The sequence below is a fragment of the Sebastes fasciatus genome, chromosome 16, assembly GCF_043250625.1.
Source record: "Sebastes fasciatus isolate fSebFas1 chromosome 16, fSebFas1.pri, whole genome shotgun sequence".
Taxonomy (NCBI): Eukaryota; Metazoa; Chordata; class Actinopteri; order Perciformes; family Sebastidae; genus Sebastes; species Sebastes fasciatus.
In genome coordinates, this window is record NC_133810.1 from 19,057,743 (window position 1) to 19,075,487 (window position 17,745).

The 17,745-nt window shown below is 37.7% G+C and overlaps 1 protein-coding gene across 3 annotated transcripts in view; it reads right to left on the reverse strand.

Moving 5' to 3' along the window:
• Nucleotides 1-17,745, reverse strand: part of LOC141753343 (ryanodine receptor 1-like) — a 73,283-nt gene that overhangs the window by 12,229 nt on the left and 43,309 nt on the right. For 2 of the 3 annotated variants that reach the window (XM_074611916.1, XM_074611915.1), the window contains exons 81-90: nucleotides 16,265-16,364; nucleotides 16,077-16,156; nucleotides 15,911-15,987; nucleotides 15,731-15,804; nucleotides 10,376-10,456; nucleotides 10,167-10,255; nucleotides 9,659-9,787; nucleotides 9,481-9,585; nucleotides 1,584-1,665; nucleotides 161-1,482 (exon numbers count right to left, since the gene is read on the reverse strand). In XM_074611916.1, coding sequence (XP_074468017.1) covers nucleotides 161-1,482; nucleotides 1,584-1,665; nucleotides 9,481-9,585; nucleotides 9,659-9,787; nucleotides 10,167-10,255; nucleotides 10,376-10,456; nucleotides 15,731-15,804; nucleotides 15,911-15,987; nucleotides 16,077-16,156; nucleotides 16,265-16,364 — 2,139 coding nt within the window. Of the gene's footprint in view, nucleotides 1-160; nucleotides 1,483-1,583; nucleotides 1,666-9,480; nucleotides 9,586-9,658; nucleotides 9,788-10,166; nucleotides 10,256-10,375; nucleotides 10,457-12,444; nucleotides 12,463-15,730; nucleotides 15,805-15,910; nucleotides 15,988-16,076; nucleotides 16,157-16,264; nucleotides 16,365-17,745 lie in introns of all 3 variants that reach the window. The other variant, XM_074611914.1, reaches the window with a different exon arrangement.

Here is a 17,745-nt window from a genome sequence, read left to right on the forward strand (position 1 = left end):
ATACAATGCTTTAGCCTTCTCTTTTTATTTATTTCTTTTCAATTGTTTTCCTTTCTGTTAAACTAATATACTGTACAAGACTTGATCACTTCTGTCTTAATTTTATGGTGATGTCTGTCAATAAAAAGAGTAGCGTAAATTTAAAGCACATAAAACTCACCACTTTTCTCTTTGTTATGGGAGTTCCTTCAGGAGTTGGAGGTTCAACAGGTGATTCTACACCCATGTCTCCAAGTCCACCTGGAGCATCAATACCTGGTATTCTCCCACCCTCTTTTTCTTGGGTATCCTCCTCTTCCTCCTCTCCACTCCCAGTCTCTCCAGTGTCCGTTACACCTCCGGTGTCTTGTTCTTCCCCTGTCCTTTGCTCCCCTGGTCCATCTCCATGCACATCATCCTGCGTCGGATCTGGCATGCTTGCTAGAATCTCAGTCACGGTGATATTTTTAGCTCCCTCCACTAAGCCACCTCCAAACAGTGTTTGCCAGATGATCATAAAGAAGCCTTTGGACACATTGTAAATGAAGTGCAGTATGCTCATTAGGATGGTCCAGAAAAAGGTGGACAGAGCCACCACAATCTCCTTGAAGCTCATCTTTCTCACTCTGCGGTATTGTCTGCGAAGGTTACGGAAGGTGAAAATGCTGAAGAAGCTTAGCACGCTGTTAATGAAATCTGCAAACGCAGAGCTTGACTCAGGCTGCCCTTCCTCTCCATTACTGTCCTCATCACCTCCTCCACTTGCTCCCCCTCCTGGCCCTCCCTCACTCCCACCTTCATCTACTTCGTCATCTTCTTCCCCCTTTCCCTCTTCCTCCTGCTCTGAAATTTGTGAAGCTATATTCATCTCAAAGATGGTGTCCTCACAGAAGTTGACAAACATTTCCATCTTCTCTGATTCGCCGCCCTCATTGACAACATCAAAGATAAACTGTCGTTTGGACTCTCTGACCTGGGGCATCTCCCACTGTTTGCGGTTTACTTCAGTGATTTCAAAGTAGATGCGCTCAATCTTTCTGCTGGCGCCCATTATTTCAATACGGCCCAAGAAGGGGCGGAAGTAGTTGAGCACACTCTCTGCTTGTTCTAGGAAGTTCTTTAGCCTGACGTCATGGGGGACGTGCTCAGACAGGTTGGTGAGCAGCACTGCGATGTTGAATCCGATGTCCTTGGCCGGTTCCTGAAAGCGATTGGCAAACTCCTCGTAGTGTATCATGTCATTCTCATCTGCTTCTGAGCAGGACAAAAGGAACTGGATCTCAGAAGGGGAGTACTGTTTTTGACTGTCCATGGCCTTCTGGAAGTCCTTCTTGGAGATCAGCCCTCGAGGGTCTGTGACGTAATCACGGAAAGCATCTGAAGCCACAATGTCTTTCAGTTTGAGGAACATGTCAAAGAACTTGAGGATCATCTCCACGTTGCTGGAGGACTCTACCAACATGTCTACCATCTGGCGGGCAATTGTACCGTTTACCACGTTTCCTGGATAATACAGAGTAAAATTCAAACAGAGATTTGAAAAGGACAAAATAGGAAGAGATGAAAACTGCTGAAAACTAAACGACAGATAAAAATTATTTTACCCTCTAATAGTGAGAGCAACATAACAACCATGTCTTTCTGTAGGTCAAGAAGCTCCTTCAGCAGACCAATCTGGCTGGAGTCCTGCAAACATAAAAAAGATGCACAAGATCTTACAGTAATGATGACAGATTTTATATTATTTCAAATCATTAAGGGTTTACATAGATTTATAGAGATGCAAAAAGTGGTGAAGTGGAAACACAAGACAAAGTGTCAACAGTTATCACACAAAATTATTTTAACATATAGTAACCCAAATACTTGTTATGATACGAGGTGTACATTCAAGATACTGTGTGTTGCATACACTCACATTCATAACAAAGAGGGTGCTGCAAAATAAGTTAAATAACCAAACCCTCATGCTGAGAGAGAACTTGTAAAAATGGTTTAGGAAAATGTGAATGTCAGAGTGTAATCTCCTCCAGCTTTACATAAAGTCTGGTTTCAACTAGGGCTGCAAAAGTTAACGCAATAATAACGCGTTACCGCAAATTCGTTTTAACGCCACTAATTTTCTTTAATGTATTAACGCAACTTGCGATTTTTAGGTTGTAGCGAGCACAGTTTTAAAGCTAGAGTGAAGATACTGGCATCGAATGAAACAAAAAAAACCTAAGGAATCCATTGGTACCAACCATGTTATACTAGCTTGAGAAGGAGGCTAAATAACGCTCCAAATGTACGCTAAATTTGGGGCGAGGGAAAACTGTCATGGCCATTTTCCTTGACCTCTGACCTCAAGATATGTGAATGAAAATGGGTTCTATGGGTGCCCATATGTCACCCCTTTACAGACATGCCCACTTTATGTTAATCAAACCTGTGAGGGTTTCTGGACAATATTTGTCATTGTTTTGTGTTGTTAATTGATTTCCAATAATAAATATATACATACATTTGCATAAAGCAGTATATTTGTCCACTCCCATGTTAATAAGAGTATTAAATACTTGACAAATCTCTCTTTAAGGTACATTTTGAACAGATAAAAAAATGTGTGATTCATTTGCGATTAACTATGGACAATCATGCGATTAATTGCGATTACATTTTATTTAATCGATTGACAGCCCTTGTTTCAACGCATTTGTTAACTACTTAATTATTATAATATTATTTCTGTATTTTTGTGTATGAAATACAAACACAAGTTCAATGTCAACTATTCCTATCTGAATTGTAATTAAATGTTCATGATAATGAGCACTCAATTTAATAGCTGAAGCTTTTGTGACATAGGACGAACATCTTGGCATGTTAACAACCCATCAATAAAGGTCACATCTGCGAAACTGTTGCCTGAAAAAGCTTACAGGTTTTTGTTGTAAACAAACACTAGACCACCTGCTTATTCATTATTCAATTCATTATTCCTTCATCCAGATAAACAGTGGATGTAGTCCTCGGAAATAAAGACCAGAATACTTTTTCATGCCACTGGCCGGATGTTAGGTTTGTGTTTGGACATTCATTGCCTCATCCTAAATATGCCATATATTGCTATGAACCATAACAGTTAAACAGTAGAATTTCCATAAAAAAACAACATTTTTCAACAACAAAACAAAACAAAATACATGTTTATATATATATATATATATATAAACATGTATTTTATGGAAATTCTACTGTTTAACTGTTATGGTATATATATATATGTATATATATATACATGTATATATATATACATATATATATATATATATATATATATACACATACACACATATATACATATATATATATATACATATATATGTATATATATATATACATACAGTATATGCAGTATATCTACTATACAAATAAATACTAATGTTATGTTAATGCTTAAATAGTGTTATAACCAAAGCCACCAGAGGCCACAAAGCAACACAACACAAATAAAAAGCATATTCCTTCATGTTAATTATTAGTGAATAAAAATTGCAACAGAATTGTAACCCCTGTTAAATGTGAGCACACAAAGTGGATGTCACATTAAAATGTGTATTCCAACACCAAATAATCTCATATTAAAGTGTATATTCCAACAGTGGAGGTTAAAAGTCAGTCCCTCTCTCAGGAAGTTTTGTAATCACCTGCTTTTTTGCTATGAAATAAGTGATTCAGCAAAAACAATTTTTGTTAGTTATAATATTGATGGTTTTATAATTCCCGGTGCTGTACATAATACCGGTAATAACATGGCAAAACACTTTGTAGTAAGGAGAATATTGCTGTGTCTGGAAATTCATATTCAGTATGTTATTCCGGTGGCCTGATGTGGTACAGTACGGATAAGCAGGTGTTCAAGATTTTACTCTTGTGCTTAGAAAAAGACAGACTGACTTGATAAAATGTACTTCGCGACCTTGTGATCTAACCATATTCATCAAAGTATTCTCTTGGGATCTGTTTGTGTGTTTTCCTTGAATAATTATTTCTCTGTGAAGTTTTGTTTTAACATTTGTAAAATCATTTTATGGTAATTTGGTGTGCTTTGGGATTTAGATACAGTGATATGTAACCGCAGAGTGGGGAATGTTTAGGTTCCACAAAATACATTCTATTCATATTTCTGTATGATTTATGCGACATGAGTGGATGTTTACCTGTTTTTTTTTATAAATGCTTAACTTATGTTGTATACTCCTTTTATAGCCATTAAAAATAAAATGAAACATCACGATGCATTCTGGGCAAAAGGCAAATAAGTAATTGGTGGTTATACTGCAAAACAGAAAACTTTCAGCGGAAGAATTCATTCAAAAAGGTATTTAAAAAGGTCATATGTAGTTTAATGATCTGTGCGGTATATTACAATTTTAGATTACATGTTAGAATAAGTTATTCCATTATTGCATTACGTTTTTACTTAAAGGACCAGTGTGTAGGATTTAAGGGGGTTTACTGGCAGAAATGGAATATAATATTCATAACTATGTTTTCATTAGTGTATAATCACCTGAAGCTCAGAATCGTTGTGTTTTTGTTAGCTTAGAATGAGCCTTTCATATCTACACAGGGAGCGAGTCCTCCTCAAAGGGTCCGTCATGTTGCTTCGCCATGTTTCTACAGTAGCCCAGAACGGACAAACCAAACACTGGCTCTAGAGAGACTTTCTCGTTTTTACATTACCTGAAGGCCAAAGTAGCTCTCCGACACGCTTGGAACGGGAAGGTAGAGCGGAGGGGTATTCAATTGATTGTTATCTGCAACCACACCACTAGATGCCACTAAATCCTACAGTACACACTGCTCCTTTAATGCAAAAGGCATTACATAAGAGCCTGTTGCAATCATCTTAGTAACTTTTAAAAGATGATCTGATGTAGCTTTTCCAAAAGAAAGTAAGCCTTTCTACAAGATCGCTCACAAATATTAGTAATTTTTTAAGAGTGTATTTGATCAGATAGTTGAAATAGCTTTGTGTTGATTGGCATCACATGGAATGTGGTTGTTGTGATTTAACGATGGCTTAACAAGGTGCTGAAGTATCTGCCTTTTAAAACTCACCTTCTACCATGTGCTCAGTTTTGTTTAGAAAGATATTGGCTCTCTTCTATTTTCTGTGGAAGATTTAAATGCTAATAAATTAAAACCAATCAAAGAAATAAAGTTAAATACAACATTGTTGCATGTGTGTGTGTGTATATACACACGTAGGCAAAATTGTTGGTACCCTTCCGTTAAAGAAAGAAAAACCCACAATGGTCACTGAAATAACTTGAAACTGACAAAAGCTATAATAAATAAAAATTCACTGAAAATTAACTAATGAAAATCAGATATTGCTTTTGAATTGTGGTTCAACAGAATCATTTTAAAAAACAAACTAATGAAACTGGCCTGGACAAAAATGATGGTACCCCTAGAAAAGATTGAAAATAATTTGACCATAGGGACATGTTAAACTAAGGTGTGTCCTGTAAATAGCATCACAGGTGTCTTCAAACTTTTAATCAGTCAGTCTGCCTATTTAAAGGGTCAAAAGTAGTCACTGTGCTGTTTGGTATCATGGTGTGTACCACACTGAACATGGACCACAGAAAGCTAAGGAGAGAGTTGTCTCAGGAGATTAGAAAGACAATTTTAGACAAGCATGTTAAAGGTAAAGGCTATAAGACCATCTCCAAGCAGCTTGATGTTCCTGTGACTACAGTTGCACATATTATTCAGAAGTTTAAGGTCCACGGGACTGTAGCCAACCTCCCTGGACGTGGCCGCAAGAGGAAAATTGATGACAAATCGAAGAGACGGATAATACGAATGGTAACCAAAGAGCCTAGAACAACTTCCAAAGAGATTAGAGGTGAACTCCAAGGTCAAGGTACATCAGTGTCAGATCGCACCATCCGTCGCTGTTTGAGCCAAAGTAGACTTAATGGAAGACAACCGAGGAGGACGCAAATCATAAAAAAGCGAGACTGGAATTTGCCAAAATGCATATTGACAAGCCACAAAGCTTTTGGGAGAATGTCCTTTGGACAGATGAGACAAAACTGGAGCTTTTTGGCAAGTCACATCAGCCCTATGTTCACAGACGCAAAAATTAAGCATCCAAAGAAAAGAACACTGTACCTAATGTGAAACATGGAGGAGGCTAGGTTATGTTATGGGGCTGCTTTGCTGCATCTGGCACAGGGTGTCTTGAATCTGTGCAGGGTACAATGAAATCTGAACACAATCAAGGCATTCTGGAGCGAAATGTGCTGCCCAGTGTCAGAAAGCTTGGTCTCAGTCGCAGGTCATGGGTCCTCAAACAGGATAATGACCCAAAACACAGCTAAAAACACCCAAGGATGGCTAAGAACAAAATATTGGACTATTCTGAAGTGGCCTTCTATGAGCCCTGATCTAAATCCTATTGAACATCTGTGGAAGGAGCTGAAACATGCATTCGGAGAAGGCACCCTTCAAACCTGAGACAGCTGGAGCAGTTTGCTCACGAGGAGTGGGCCAAAATACCTGTCGACAGGTGCAGAAGTCTCATTGAGAGTTACAGAAATCACTCGATTGAAGTGATTGCCTCGAAAGGTTGTACAACTAAATATTAAGTTAAGGGTACCATCATTTTTGTCCAGGCCAGTTTTATTAGTTTGTTTTTTAAAATGATTCTGTTGAACCACAATTCAAAAACAATATCTGATTTTCATTAGTTAATTTTCAGTGAATTTTTATTTATTATTACTTTTGTCAGTTTCAAGTTATTTCAGTGACCATTGTGGGTTTTTCTTTCTTTAACGGAAGGGTACCAACAATTTTGCCTACGTGTGTATATCATTTTTTTAATGTATGCATGCATGTCATAATTGAATTAAAACCAAATTTAAAAAGAAAATTATTTAGCTCTTTGTCTTTAACAACTGAGTAATTTTTAAATGCTTTGTTTTAATTTGGGCATTTTAGATGTTCCATTATATACAAACCTCTAATTAAGACATTTCAAATCAAGCATTCTTATTTCATCTTTAAAAGCAGGTGGGTATAAAACAACCTGATAGGGAAACCAACATTGAATAAATTACAAACTATTAAACACAATATCACATCAAGAGATAAATAAAGTGGATACATACTTTACCCTGCATTGACCATGTGGAAGACAGTTTAAATGATAGATAAATTATTCAGTGGTTAAACAATTAAGCACATTACATTTTTAGATGCTCTAACGTATGACAAATACTTTCTTTCATTTGACAGTAAAACAATGTTTGGGCTACTATAGATCTACACTCTAAATAATACATCACATCTTTTACATACTGTACTATGATTAGTTTACTTTTTAGAATTACACATTTAAAATATCCCCTGTTTACTGGTTTACCACAGTATTTCAAATATGATAACTGTAAAACAGAACAGTTGATACTTGTGAGCATATCAGGTCAAGAAGGACAGCACACGGGAAAGTAGTTCTTTGTTAGTCATCATGAGTGTTAGGAGTATGCTGAGCTGGGAATGTGGGAATATGGATGAACTATGTCTTGGCTCTTAACTTGAATGTATGATTATAATTGTATATTATAATTGTTATGCATGCAAAACATTGTGCTAATATTAAAGGTGTGCCATCAGCCTCAGTCATCCACAGAGAATGACTGCACTGTATAGAGCAGAAAAGCCACATGATTTCCCTCAAAGTATTTTGACCTTTCATTTGTAGCAATAAAGTTGCACCATATAGTCTGAAATCAATATGATTCCACTCTTTCAGTCAAGTTGGTTTGTTAAATAGTTAAATGACGTTTTTGAATGCATTTTATATTTTAAAAATTAATACATTTTTATTATTTTTATATTATTCAAAAAACTAAACAGTATAGAACCGTTTAGGAAAAAGTTGATAATGTGTATTACAATAAATGCATATTAAAGGCCTTTTTTGTTTTTTACAGCAGACGTTTTGACTTGACATAGAAGGAAACGTACAGCTGTCACTAATAACGTTAATGATGTACTATTCAAGAGTCTGAGTAATGCCTAGTTCACACTACATGACTTTAGCCCTGATTTACCGGTCCCCGACAGTTTTTGGAGCTGCCCGACAAAAGACCCAGATCAGAGGCAAATCGGCGTTGGATCGCAGATCGGCGCTCGAGTGTCATGCGTGAACTGCTCAAAGACGCGAGCCGAGAGGCTCACCGATACCTCGCAGACACACTCCAGATATCTAGATTGCTAAATATCTGGACCTGTCGTGGACTCCGGCCACAAGCTACAGCCAATGAGAGCGCAAGACAAGGGTTGAGGGGAAACCTGGGGAAGGAAGGATCGCCTGTAACAATGGGACGTTATTGTATGTGTTGTATTTGCAACACGGAGCAAAGTTGTTGTGTCTTGTGAATGGTATCAAATCATTTACGACATATTTCTTGCGTGTGTTTTCGTGACAAAACGTAGTTTGGACCTCATCGGGGATTCCTCCTGGTGAAACATCTTGTAGTGTGTGACCCCCCTGTTGCCGGTCAGTCATGTAGTGTGAAAACCACAACAACTAAAGATGATTAAAGACCCCTGATTACAAGACAGCAAGTTGTGTAGTGTGAACAAAACAGAGATCTGACGACTTTGAAAGTCGTGTAGTGTGAACCTGGCTTAAGCCATGACAGTGTGACGGTGAGCCAGCATGCACACAGCATGCAACACCAGGACCCTGAAACCAAAACAGCTAAATGGAATTCAGCCATCATTCATTTTATTATTTACACCTGTGATATTCCTGCTGTGAGATGTCAAACTGTCTTTTGTGAAAAAGGTGTCCGTTTAGAGTTAATATGAATGTAAAGAACCACTTTGAAACCAGTCCATACTAGAGGCACAAATAAATGGTTGAAATACTTATAGAATCAAGAAATCTAAAGTGACTTTGCTCTCTAAATGTAATATTCAGCCTCATTGTATGCAGCGAACAAAGGTTTACAAGCATGTTTACTATTAGGCCTGTCACAACAGTTTTTTTCATGCACATGTAAGGAGCCGCTGTATGGTTTATACTGTTATATGTCCACAGAAAGACATTTCTGAAGGCTTGGCAATGATGGGATAATTTAGTGAACTTTCACTAACACTATAAGTGCTATGTTGACCCTCTATTTTAAAGACTCATGATAGCTACAGAGAGCCAAAACAAAAGAGAAAATGAGCATCACTGCACAAACACTTGGCTTTAAGGAGCAATATGCTTTCATGGTTACCATCGATTTCTGTCATGGTCACTGAAAATAAAATATGTCATAAGATCAAAGCCGTATAACAAATTTATTCTATCAATATTGTTCGTATATGTGTAGATTTGAGGTCAGGGAGCTCAGTCCACACATGAAGTTGCAGAAAGGCAACACCAAGTTTGTGTTAAATATTGTTCATCTGGAAAGTATAATTAATTGAATTGTATGTGCGTACCTGTGCCAGCTTCATCATCATGTGGGCAAAGACATGAAGGAACCCGACAATAGCGTCCCACAGCCTGCTGTGAGCTAGGGACTGCTGGTTCCCGGTGCATGGGCCCTGAAGAGAGAAACTGTGTGTTACACACATACACAACCAGCTAGTGTAAATGCATGGTTTGTTCAAATTGTACCTGAATATATTCAGTTAGGCTGTTGAAAATCTGTTTTGCCACTGTCATAGCTTTGGAGAAATTCTTTTTGCCTGGTTCATCAATGATGTCCTTGCCGGAGTAATACCAGTAGAAATCACTGATAGACTCCTTGATTGAAAAAAAATAGAGGTAAGTAGAGTAATCCCATATCATGAAAAATACTTTTAAACAAGATCTTTTTTCATTGTGGGGTAAAAGGTCTATCCGTTTTTAATCATTCTAAAATGCTATGTACAAAGTACTCACAGTGTCCTGATCATCTGACTTTCTTGATTATTTGAGCTACCAAATAAAAAGCCTTTGGGAACCATCAAATTACTTAACATTCATGACTGAAGGCAGATGTGAACATCCAACTAACCAGCTACACATCCAATAGCACATCCCGCTACACATGTAGTTTTAGTGACATTGTAATCAACAACCTTTCAAACTTTTCTTTTTAATCTTTATCAACTGCACTTATCGGCTAAATTTAAAATTGCACCTGGAGTCGGAGGAGGTAATCTACGGTACAGATGATGATGTTGATGGTAGTTGTGCTGCCTGTCTGCGTCCGTAAGTAGTTCTGGAAATCTGCAAGAAAACAGAGATCGTTTTGAAAAGTAAAGACGCTTGACAATGTTTGCTTTAATGAAATTCATAACTTGGTTTGAATTTAATTTGACTCTCATTTGAAACATGAGTCATTCTCACCATTATTGTGACCCTCACAAAGCAGCTGCAAGAAACGGAAGAGGTCGCAGGTGAACTCATCATCTGACATCACTTTCTCATCTAAAAAAATGAAATGAATGAAAGTGTTGAATTACTTCCTAAAATCAGATTGAGATCAGACTACATACAATAATAAAAAGTCTTATTGTTGATTACTGAAACAGTTTGCCTGAGTATGAGCTGTGTGAGGACCATTAATTAATTAATTAATGTCTCTACTTACCATCTCTCAATGGATTTTAGTAACAGACACCGTAACAACCACCTCTGACTGAGTTTTTCTTTTTCTTTCTTTCTTTCTTTACAATAAATAAAAAAAATTGTCACACTAAATTGTATAAATAATATTAATAGAAGAAATGCCCGTGGTCTGACGATGGTCTGACATACAATCAAATGTCAAACAACATACAGGAGGCATCACATGCATACAGTTAATGTAAATACAAGCTGCAGTGAAGAATGAACACAGACAAATGTTAGACATACAGTCACATTAACAACATGTAAAAACTAAGCAAACAATAATAATGCATTGTTGTACAGATAGAAAGACATGAGTAAAGTTAAAACATTGCAGTACTCAGGGGTGAACTGGTGCATCTGGAGTTTTACTGGTGGGCTAATTAATCAACTGGTGCATTTCCTTTACATGTTTTATTAGCATAAAGAATGTAAAATGTATATTGTATATGTACTTGCCTGTTCCCTTTTTAAAATCCCAGTCCACTACTGGGCGTAATGAATACACACACAGACACAGACTCATGCAGCACAAACCAATGTTGCTCTAATGCAGCAGAGTTAAATGTCAGAGAGGGTGGGGCATTGTCCATCAAAATGTTGAAGGGATCCAGCGCATAATATAGTTCATCACAGAAAGGGACTGCACATTCTTTAATCGTATCCAAATTACAGTTTGAGGACTTCCAACAGACTCATGTTTAAACTCAAGAGTTGCTATTCTCAAATCTACCAGAACACTGTGTTTAATGTTAAAAAATAATATTATTATAGATTTGTGGGTGCCAAGTCTTTTCAAACTTCGAAACACATTCGCTATTAAGATTGACTGCAGTTGCAACACTGACTACGTTTTCATGGCCACTAATATACCTAATTTGATACGGGTCATGTAAACAGCATAATCCGTTTGTATATTCTGAATAAGGCCTTAATCCAAATGGAGCATTTTCCGATTAATACATGTAGGATATGCCGATATTATTCAGGTTTTAGGAGCATTATATGGACATGTATACAGCGCATTTGGACTAATTGGGGTTTTACAGCAGTTTGCAACACACAGCCCCACAGCCTCTTGCCTGTTTAAGCCCAGCTCCGTGCGTTGTACACAAACCAACTAGCCGACAGATGTATGCCAAAAAGAAAAGCCCACATTTGTGGTCGGAAGGTACACATTTGTACTTTTGAACATTATGAAAGACATGGATATCACCAGGTTTTTGGATATGCACAAATATCACAACGTTTTTGAAAGAATGAAAGAGGGAGGCTGTGTACGCACGGCCGGTACATTAATCAGAGTATGCACAGCTGCATATAAACATGATTATTAATGGAATATTAATTTCCATTAGCCATATAAACAGCTTACTAGGAATATTGTCTTTTTCGGAATAAGGGTAAAAAACAGAATATTTTGTGCATGTAAACGTAGTCAATGTATGTATCCATGTTTCAAGACAAGAACAGCCCCTCTATATATGATGTGACTGAAAATTGTGGAAGAAGTTATTAAGGTTGTGAAATGAAGAGCTCCATCACTATTCATAACATAATATTTTTCATGAGGGTTTCACCTACAGTTTTTGTAGTTTTTCATGAGCAGAAAAGACCAAATTCCATTCACTGCCTTTTGAAATGTGAGGAGGGGCACGAGCTATAAACATGAACAAGATGGACAGAGGCATCCAATCATCTCTTGGTGGAATATCAGCGTTAGAAGAAGAATTGATGGAGCAAGAGGGACAGAGGAGAGAAAGAGGAATAAGACAGAGAGGCAGATGGACAGAAACATGATTTACCCCGATCTAGGTTCAACTCTGAGGACCATGAAAGGAGGGACAAGGGAGAGGTGGCAGTGATCGTGGGGAAGGGAGAGAGGATCAGTGTGTTGACAACAGTAGAGGACTAAGAGATGAGGAGGGGGAGATTAACAACATTCCATGGCAAATTCATTCAGGTAGAACTTCACATGAACCTCCAGAATTAGATGACAAAAAGTTGGTAAAACAGTAGGTGAAGTCCAATCAACAAGTCAAACTACTAGACATATTAAAAACTTAAACTAATTCAAGTTAAATTAAAAACCCTTAAATCTCATCCATTAAAGGGAGAGTTAGGGTGTTTTGAAGTGGGGTTGTATGAGGTATTTATCCATAGTCAGTGTATTCCCTACAGTAGATGACGGTCGGCATGCCCCCAATTTGGAGAAACAGACAGTTTTGAAGTGTACACTATATTTACAATATTCTGATTGGAAACTGAACTGAAAGTGAAACTTATCTAAACTGGAAAAAAAAAGTTCGGAAACTTGTGTTTGGTCATTTATTTCTCTGTTGTCACAATGCTAATTGGCATTGTATTTTACATCGTTGGAAAGCCTGTTTATTTACCTTCACAATGATGTCCAACTTGTAAGGATCATGCATTTGTGGGATGAGCAGCACAGCTGATTATGTGGGTAGCGCCCAAGAAAATTTGCCAAAATGCTCTGCCAATGGTAAACAGTGTATTCTCTTAAGGCTGCCAGGAAGCCTGAAATGAATGCCCTTCACCGTCAGGCCCGTTTGCGCTGGTGTCGACAACACAGACAATGGAACCTGAACATGTGGGGGAATGTCATGTTCAGTGATGAGTCCAGGTTTTGTCTTCCAAAGTTGGATGGCAGGGTCAAAGTAAGGAGACGATGCGGAGAACGCTATGCTGATTGTTGCACCGATGGAGTAACAGCTTTCTAGTGGGGGCATCTCCCTCACTGGCAAAACAAGGCTTGTCATCATTGAAGGCCATCTCAATGCAGTGAGATATCGGGATGAGATTCTGCAGCTAGTGGCGATCCCATATATCCACAATCTGGGTCCTAACTTCATCCTCCAAGATGACAACGCTCGCCCCCACAGAGCCAGGGTTATCACAGACTACCTCCACAATGTGGGAGTAGAGAGAATGGAACGGCCTGCCAAAAGTCAAGACCTCAACCCAATTGAACACTTGTGGGATCAGCTTGGGCGTGCTGTACGTGTTAGAGTGACCAACACAACCACGCTGGCTGACCTGCAATGAATCCTGGTTGAGGAATGGAACGCCATCCCACAGCAACGTGTGACCAGGTTGGAGACCAGCATGAGGAGGAGGTGCCAGGCTGTTGTGGCTGCGTATAGATCTTCTACCGCTACTGAGGCTCCTGACGGTGTATTTAATTAATAGAGTGTAAAATAGGCAATATGTCTTGTTTGTTCCTTGTTACTAATAGAGAGTTCAATCATCCAATCCATCAAACAACTCAAAACAAGAGTCAATACCAACAGGAGAATACACTGTTTACCATTGGCAGAACATTTTGGCAAATTTTTTCTTGGGCGCTACCCCCATAATCAGCTGTGCTGCTCATCCCACAAATGCATGTTCCTTACAAGTTGGACATCATTGTGAAGGTAACTAAACAGGCTTTCCAACGATGTAAAATACAATGCCAATTAACATTGTAACAACAGAGAAATAATCGACCAAACACAAGTTTCGGAACTTTATTTTCCCAGTATATATTGTTTTTGTCAATGGAGTCTGGCGGCTTTGAAAGGATCAAAGATAAGTTTCACTTTCTGTTCAGTTCCCCGTTGGAACAGGCGGTCTGACGGCAAGTTAAAGCGTTGAATATATATATATATATATATATACATATATATATATATATATATATGTATAAATATAGCGTACACTTAAACAGATATTGAATTTTTCAGGTGAGCCTTTCTTTTAGGTGGCTAAAATACATTTTGCTCCTGTGCGTTAACTCCTTTCTGTTTCTCCAAACTGGGGGCATGTCGACCGCCATCTACTGTAGGTAATAAACTGACTATGGATAAGTACTTCATACTACACCGCTTCAAAACACCCGAACTATCCCTTTAACAGTTGTCCAAGTGTTAATCTTTCATGTTAGGAAACAAATCATTCAATCAAATCAAAGTTTGAACAGTAAATGTCACAGATGGAAAACATTTACAGAAAGATGAATTAATAGATGCTCAGAATGTCTGTTTATTAATTAACATCTTATCTTGATTGGTTAATTTATTTTCTATGTTAATGGTGATGACGCAAATACCTTATTTACAGTAACTCACAAAAACATCACTTGACCAGCCATTTCTTGATTTCGGGTTTTCATTTTGACCATTCTGGCTTACGATACTGTAAAATCTGATACTGGATAGAGCAGAGTTGTCTGCTCCATAACTATCCTTCCAAAATGTATATAATGTTGCTCAAAAATATAAAATCACCATTGTTTTTGGCACAGGTTGCCTCTAATCTACAATGCACAGAATAGACCGATTTGGATTTTTTGGACATAAACAGTATTCAATTCAAGTGAAGCCACCCAGATGCACATCTTGCACATGTAGAACCTATTTTTCAACCATACAGTAAACATGATTTTGATTTTTAATAAGTTTATTTTTGCCTACTTGCTGTGCACAGTTGCCAATGTTACATAACCAAACTGTGCTGCAAAATGATAAGAAGTTCCATCCATCCATCTGCAACCGCTTATCCCGTTAGGTTATAACATAAAATTAGAACGTGTAAATGATTTTCAAATCATCTGTAATAATGATAAAGGATTGTACTATGATGTTAAATGTAGTCCTTTTAAGCTTAGCAGCTGTTGTTCACAAGAGTGTTGCTGTCATTACTTGTGCAGCTGGGTTGAAAGCTGTGGTACACTGAATAATGGTATCATTTGGTACTCTCTTATTTTTGAGGTGTTATACTCATTCTCAGCAAATCATTTCTATAGACCTTTCAGATCTACTTTGAATGTGTTTACTTTGTTGTTGTGGTCTACAGTACAGTCATTTGATTCCTCATTCAGGCTAAATGTGTGCCATCTTCACTTGTTTCCCGTCACTGATGATTGTGGACTTCATTGTGAAACGAGATGGGTGAGGTAAGTGTCTTTAACAATGTAATCTGTGCCTTCAAATGATGCAGATAGTCTGTGGTGAGATGTCTTGCCGGCTGTATCTTAGGCCCTATTATGTATGAAAAAGTGATGTGGATGAAAAGAGTATGGAGACTTACTAGTGCCCTCCTCTGAAACCATGCCCAGTCCCTCTGCCTTGTTCTGCCTCTCAAAGGCATTTAGATCCAGGACACTGCAGAGATCATGAACCCATTTTTAGATGTGCCCTCTCCAATCTTCAAATAAAAACACTTTAATATTAAAAAATTTAAAATTGTGTTAATCGATTGAAAACTGACCAGCATGTCTGCATCAATGCCTGGACACTCAAAAAGAAGCCTACATCCTTCTTATCCCTCAAGTACTCCAGCATTTTCTGAAAAAAGAGAGGGTTTAATCCATATAAAGTGCTTCTTTAAAGGTAACTTCAAATTCAAAATGACCAAATGTTTTCAGAACACGTACCCGTTGAACCTCACTGTTTCCACCGTTAAGGATAGAGATACCCAGCTTGAGGGTTGTAGTTACCATTGGTCCAGTCTCACCTACGAGGAAAAAAGACAAAGTCATAAACTTAGCAAGCGTAAACCGAATCACAGTGCAGGCAAGTTTGCAGGCAAAAAGTGTTGACCAAAGATGGGGAATGAGAATACCTTTGCAGGCACTGATCATTTGCAGGACCATCTCTGCAGCACCACGATTATGAAGTCTCGACTGCTGGTACAGGAGCCTTTGTTTCTCCATTTCTTTTTCCTGTGGTGGACACAAACATCATGAGCATTTGGTGCTATTATATTTCACATAGAGAATTTAAATAGATAGAGTGGACTCTTTCAGGTCAGATATTTGATGAAATATTCAGTTGCAGTCTTAAATACACCAGGATTGGGTTGCACCAGCTATTCCTAAATCAATTACTAACTTTGAATGTGAAGTCCTTCATAAGTTCTTAGTTACTAGTTTCAAACTAGTGATTTACTAAATCGAGTTTCACTATTAAAACTCAAGAAATGTCTTAGCTAGTAAAGACTTAAGTAACATGTAAATCGGTTACCAGAAAACATATATGGATATACGTATGATAAAAGAATGTACTGTATTCTGAATTTGTGTTACTATGGTTGTAAATGTAATCTATGGTGTTGTTAGATTGCTGCTAGAACGCCTCGTTAATACCTAACAGTTTGGAGACCAAAACAGTTGGGGTTTTTTTAAACCTCAGTGAAAATTTTGTTTTTGAAAGGCTAAATGCCAACAAATGGATTGAAACAGAATATTTCATTAGATAAAATTTTTTTGTGAATTTTGGATATTATTACATCTATCTTTTTTTCAATAAATGTTGACTTTTGGACTTTACAACGCTCAGAAGTTAGTGGAAATGTTTGGATCACACGAGTCAGAAAGAATCCTATATATGCAGCCACCACTGGAATGTAATTCTACAAATAGTGTAATACTAATAATATTAGTGTAGCCTAATGTTTATTCGAATGTCCACTTTATGAGTGAAGCTTCAAAGTATTTGGTACAGCCCTACATAAGTTATGAAAGTAAGCCTGCTTACTGCTTTGAATTATGTTCTTATATTTATTTTTATTTTATCCCAAGTCTGTTTCACACTGTCGGGGTTGCAGCTGAAAGAATAAGGCTTAAATATTGTCATAGACACCATTATAATACATCTAAGCAGCACATTAATTTAACAGAATACACAACTGTGTACAAATAAAAGTCAGATCTACTCATGCTCTAGATGGGGCAGTGATATTAAAAGCTTATCATTTTTTTTGCTAGCTGTCCTTTCTGCATTTGACAGAAACTGTGTTGCCTGGATTATGACTGTAACTTCTTTGTATTTGTGTAATATGTAAAATCTGCGCACCAAGCTTTGATTGTTAGTAGGCGGTGCTTTTATACGAGTTGATCTCTTATCTCGAACATGACCTGCTTCGGAGCAGGTTAGGTGTTCAGCATAAGTTACCAAAGGGATCTACCCCGGTAAGAAGTGAACCACTGTCGTAGGACTGAAAACCCAGGGTTACACCTCAAGTTACCTTTGGGGTTAAATTCCCTTAACCCCAAATCCTGCTTCATAGTACAGGCCTCCGGCAATTACTGAGTGTTAATATTT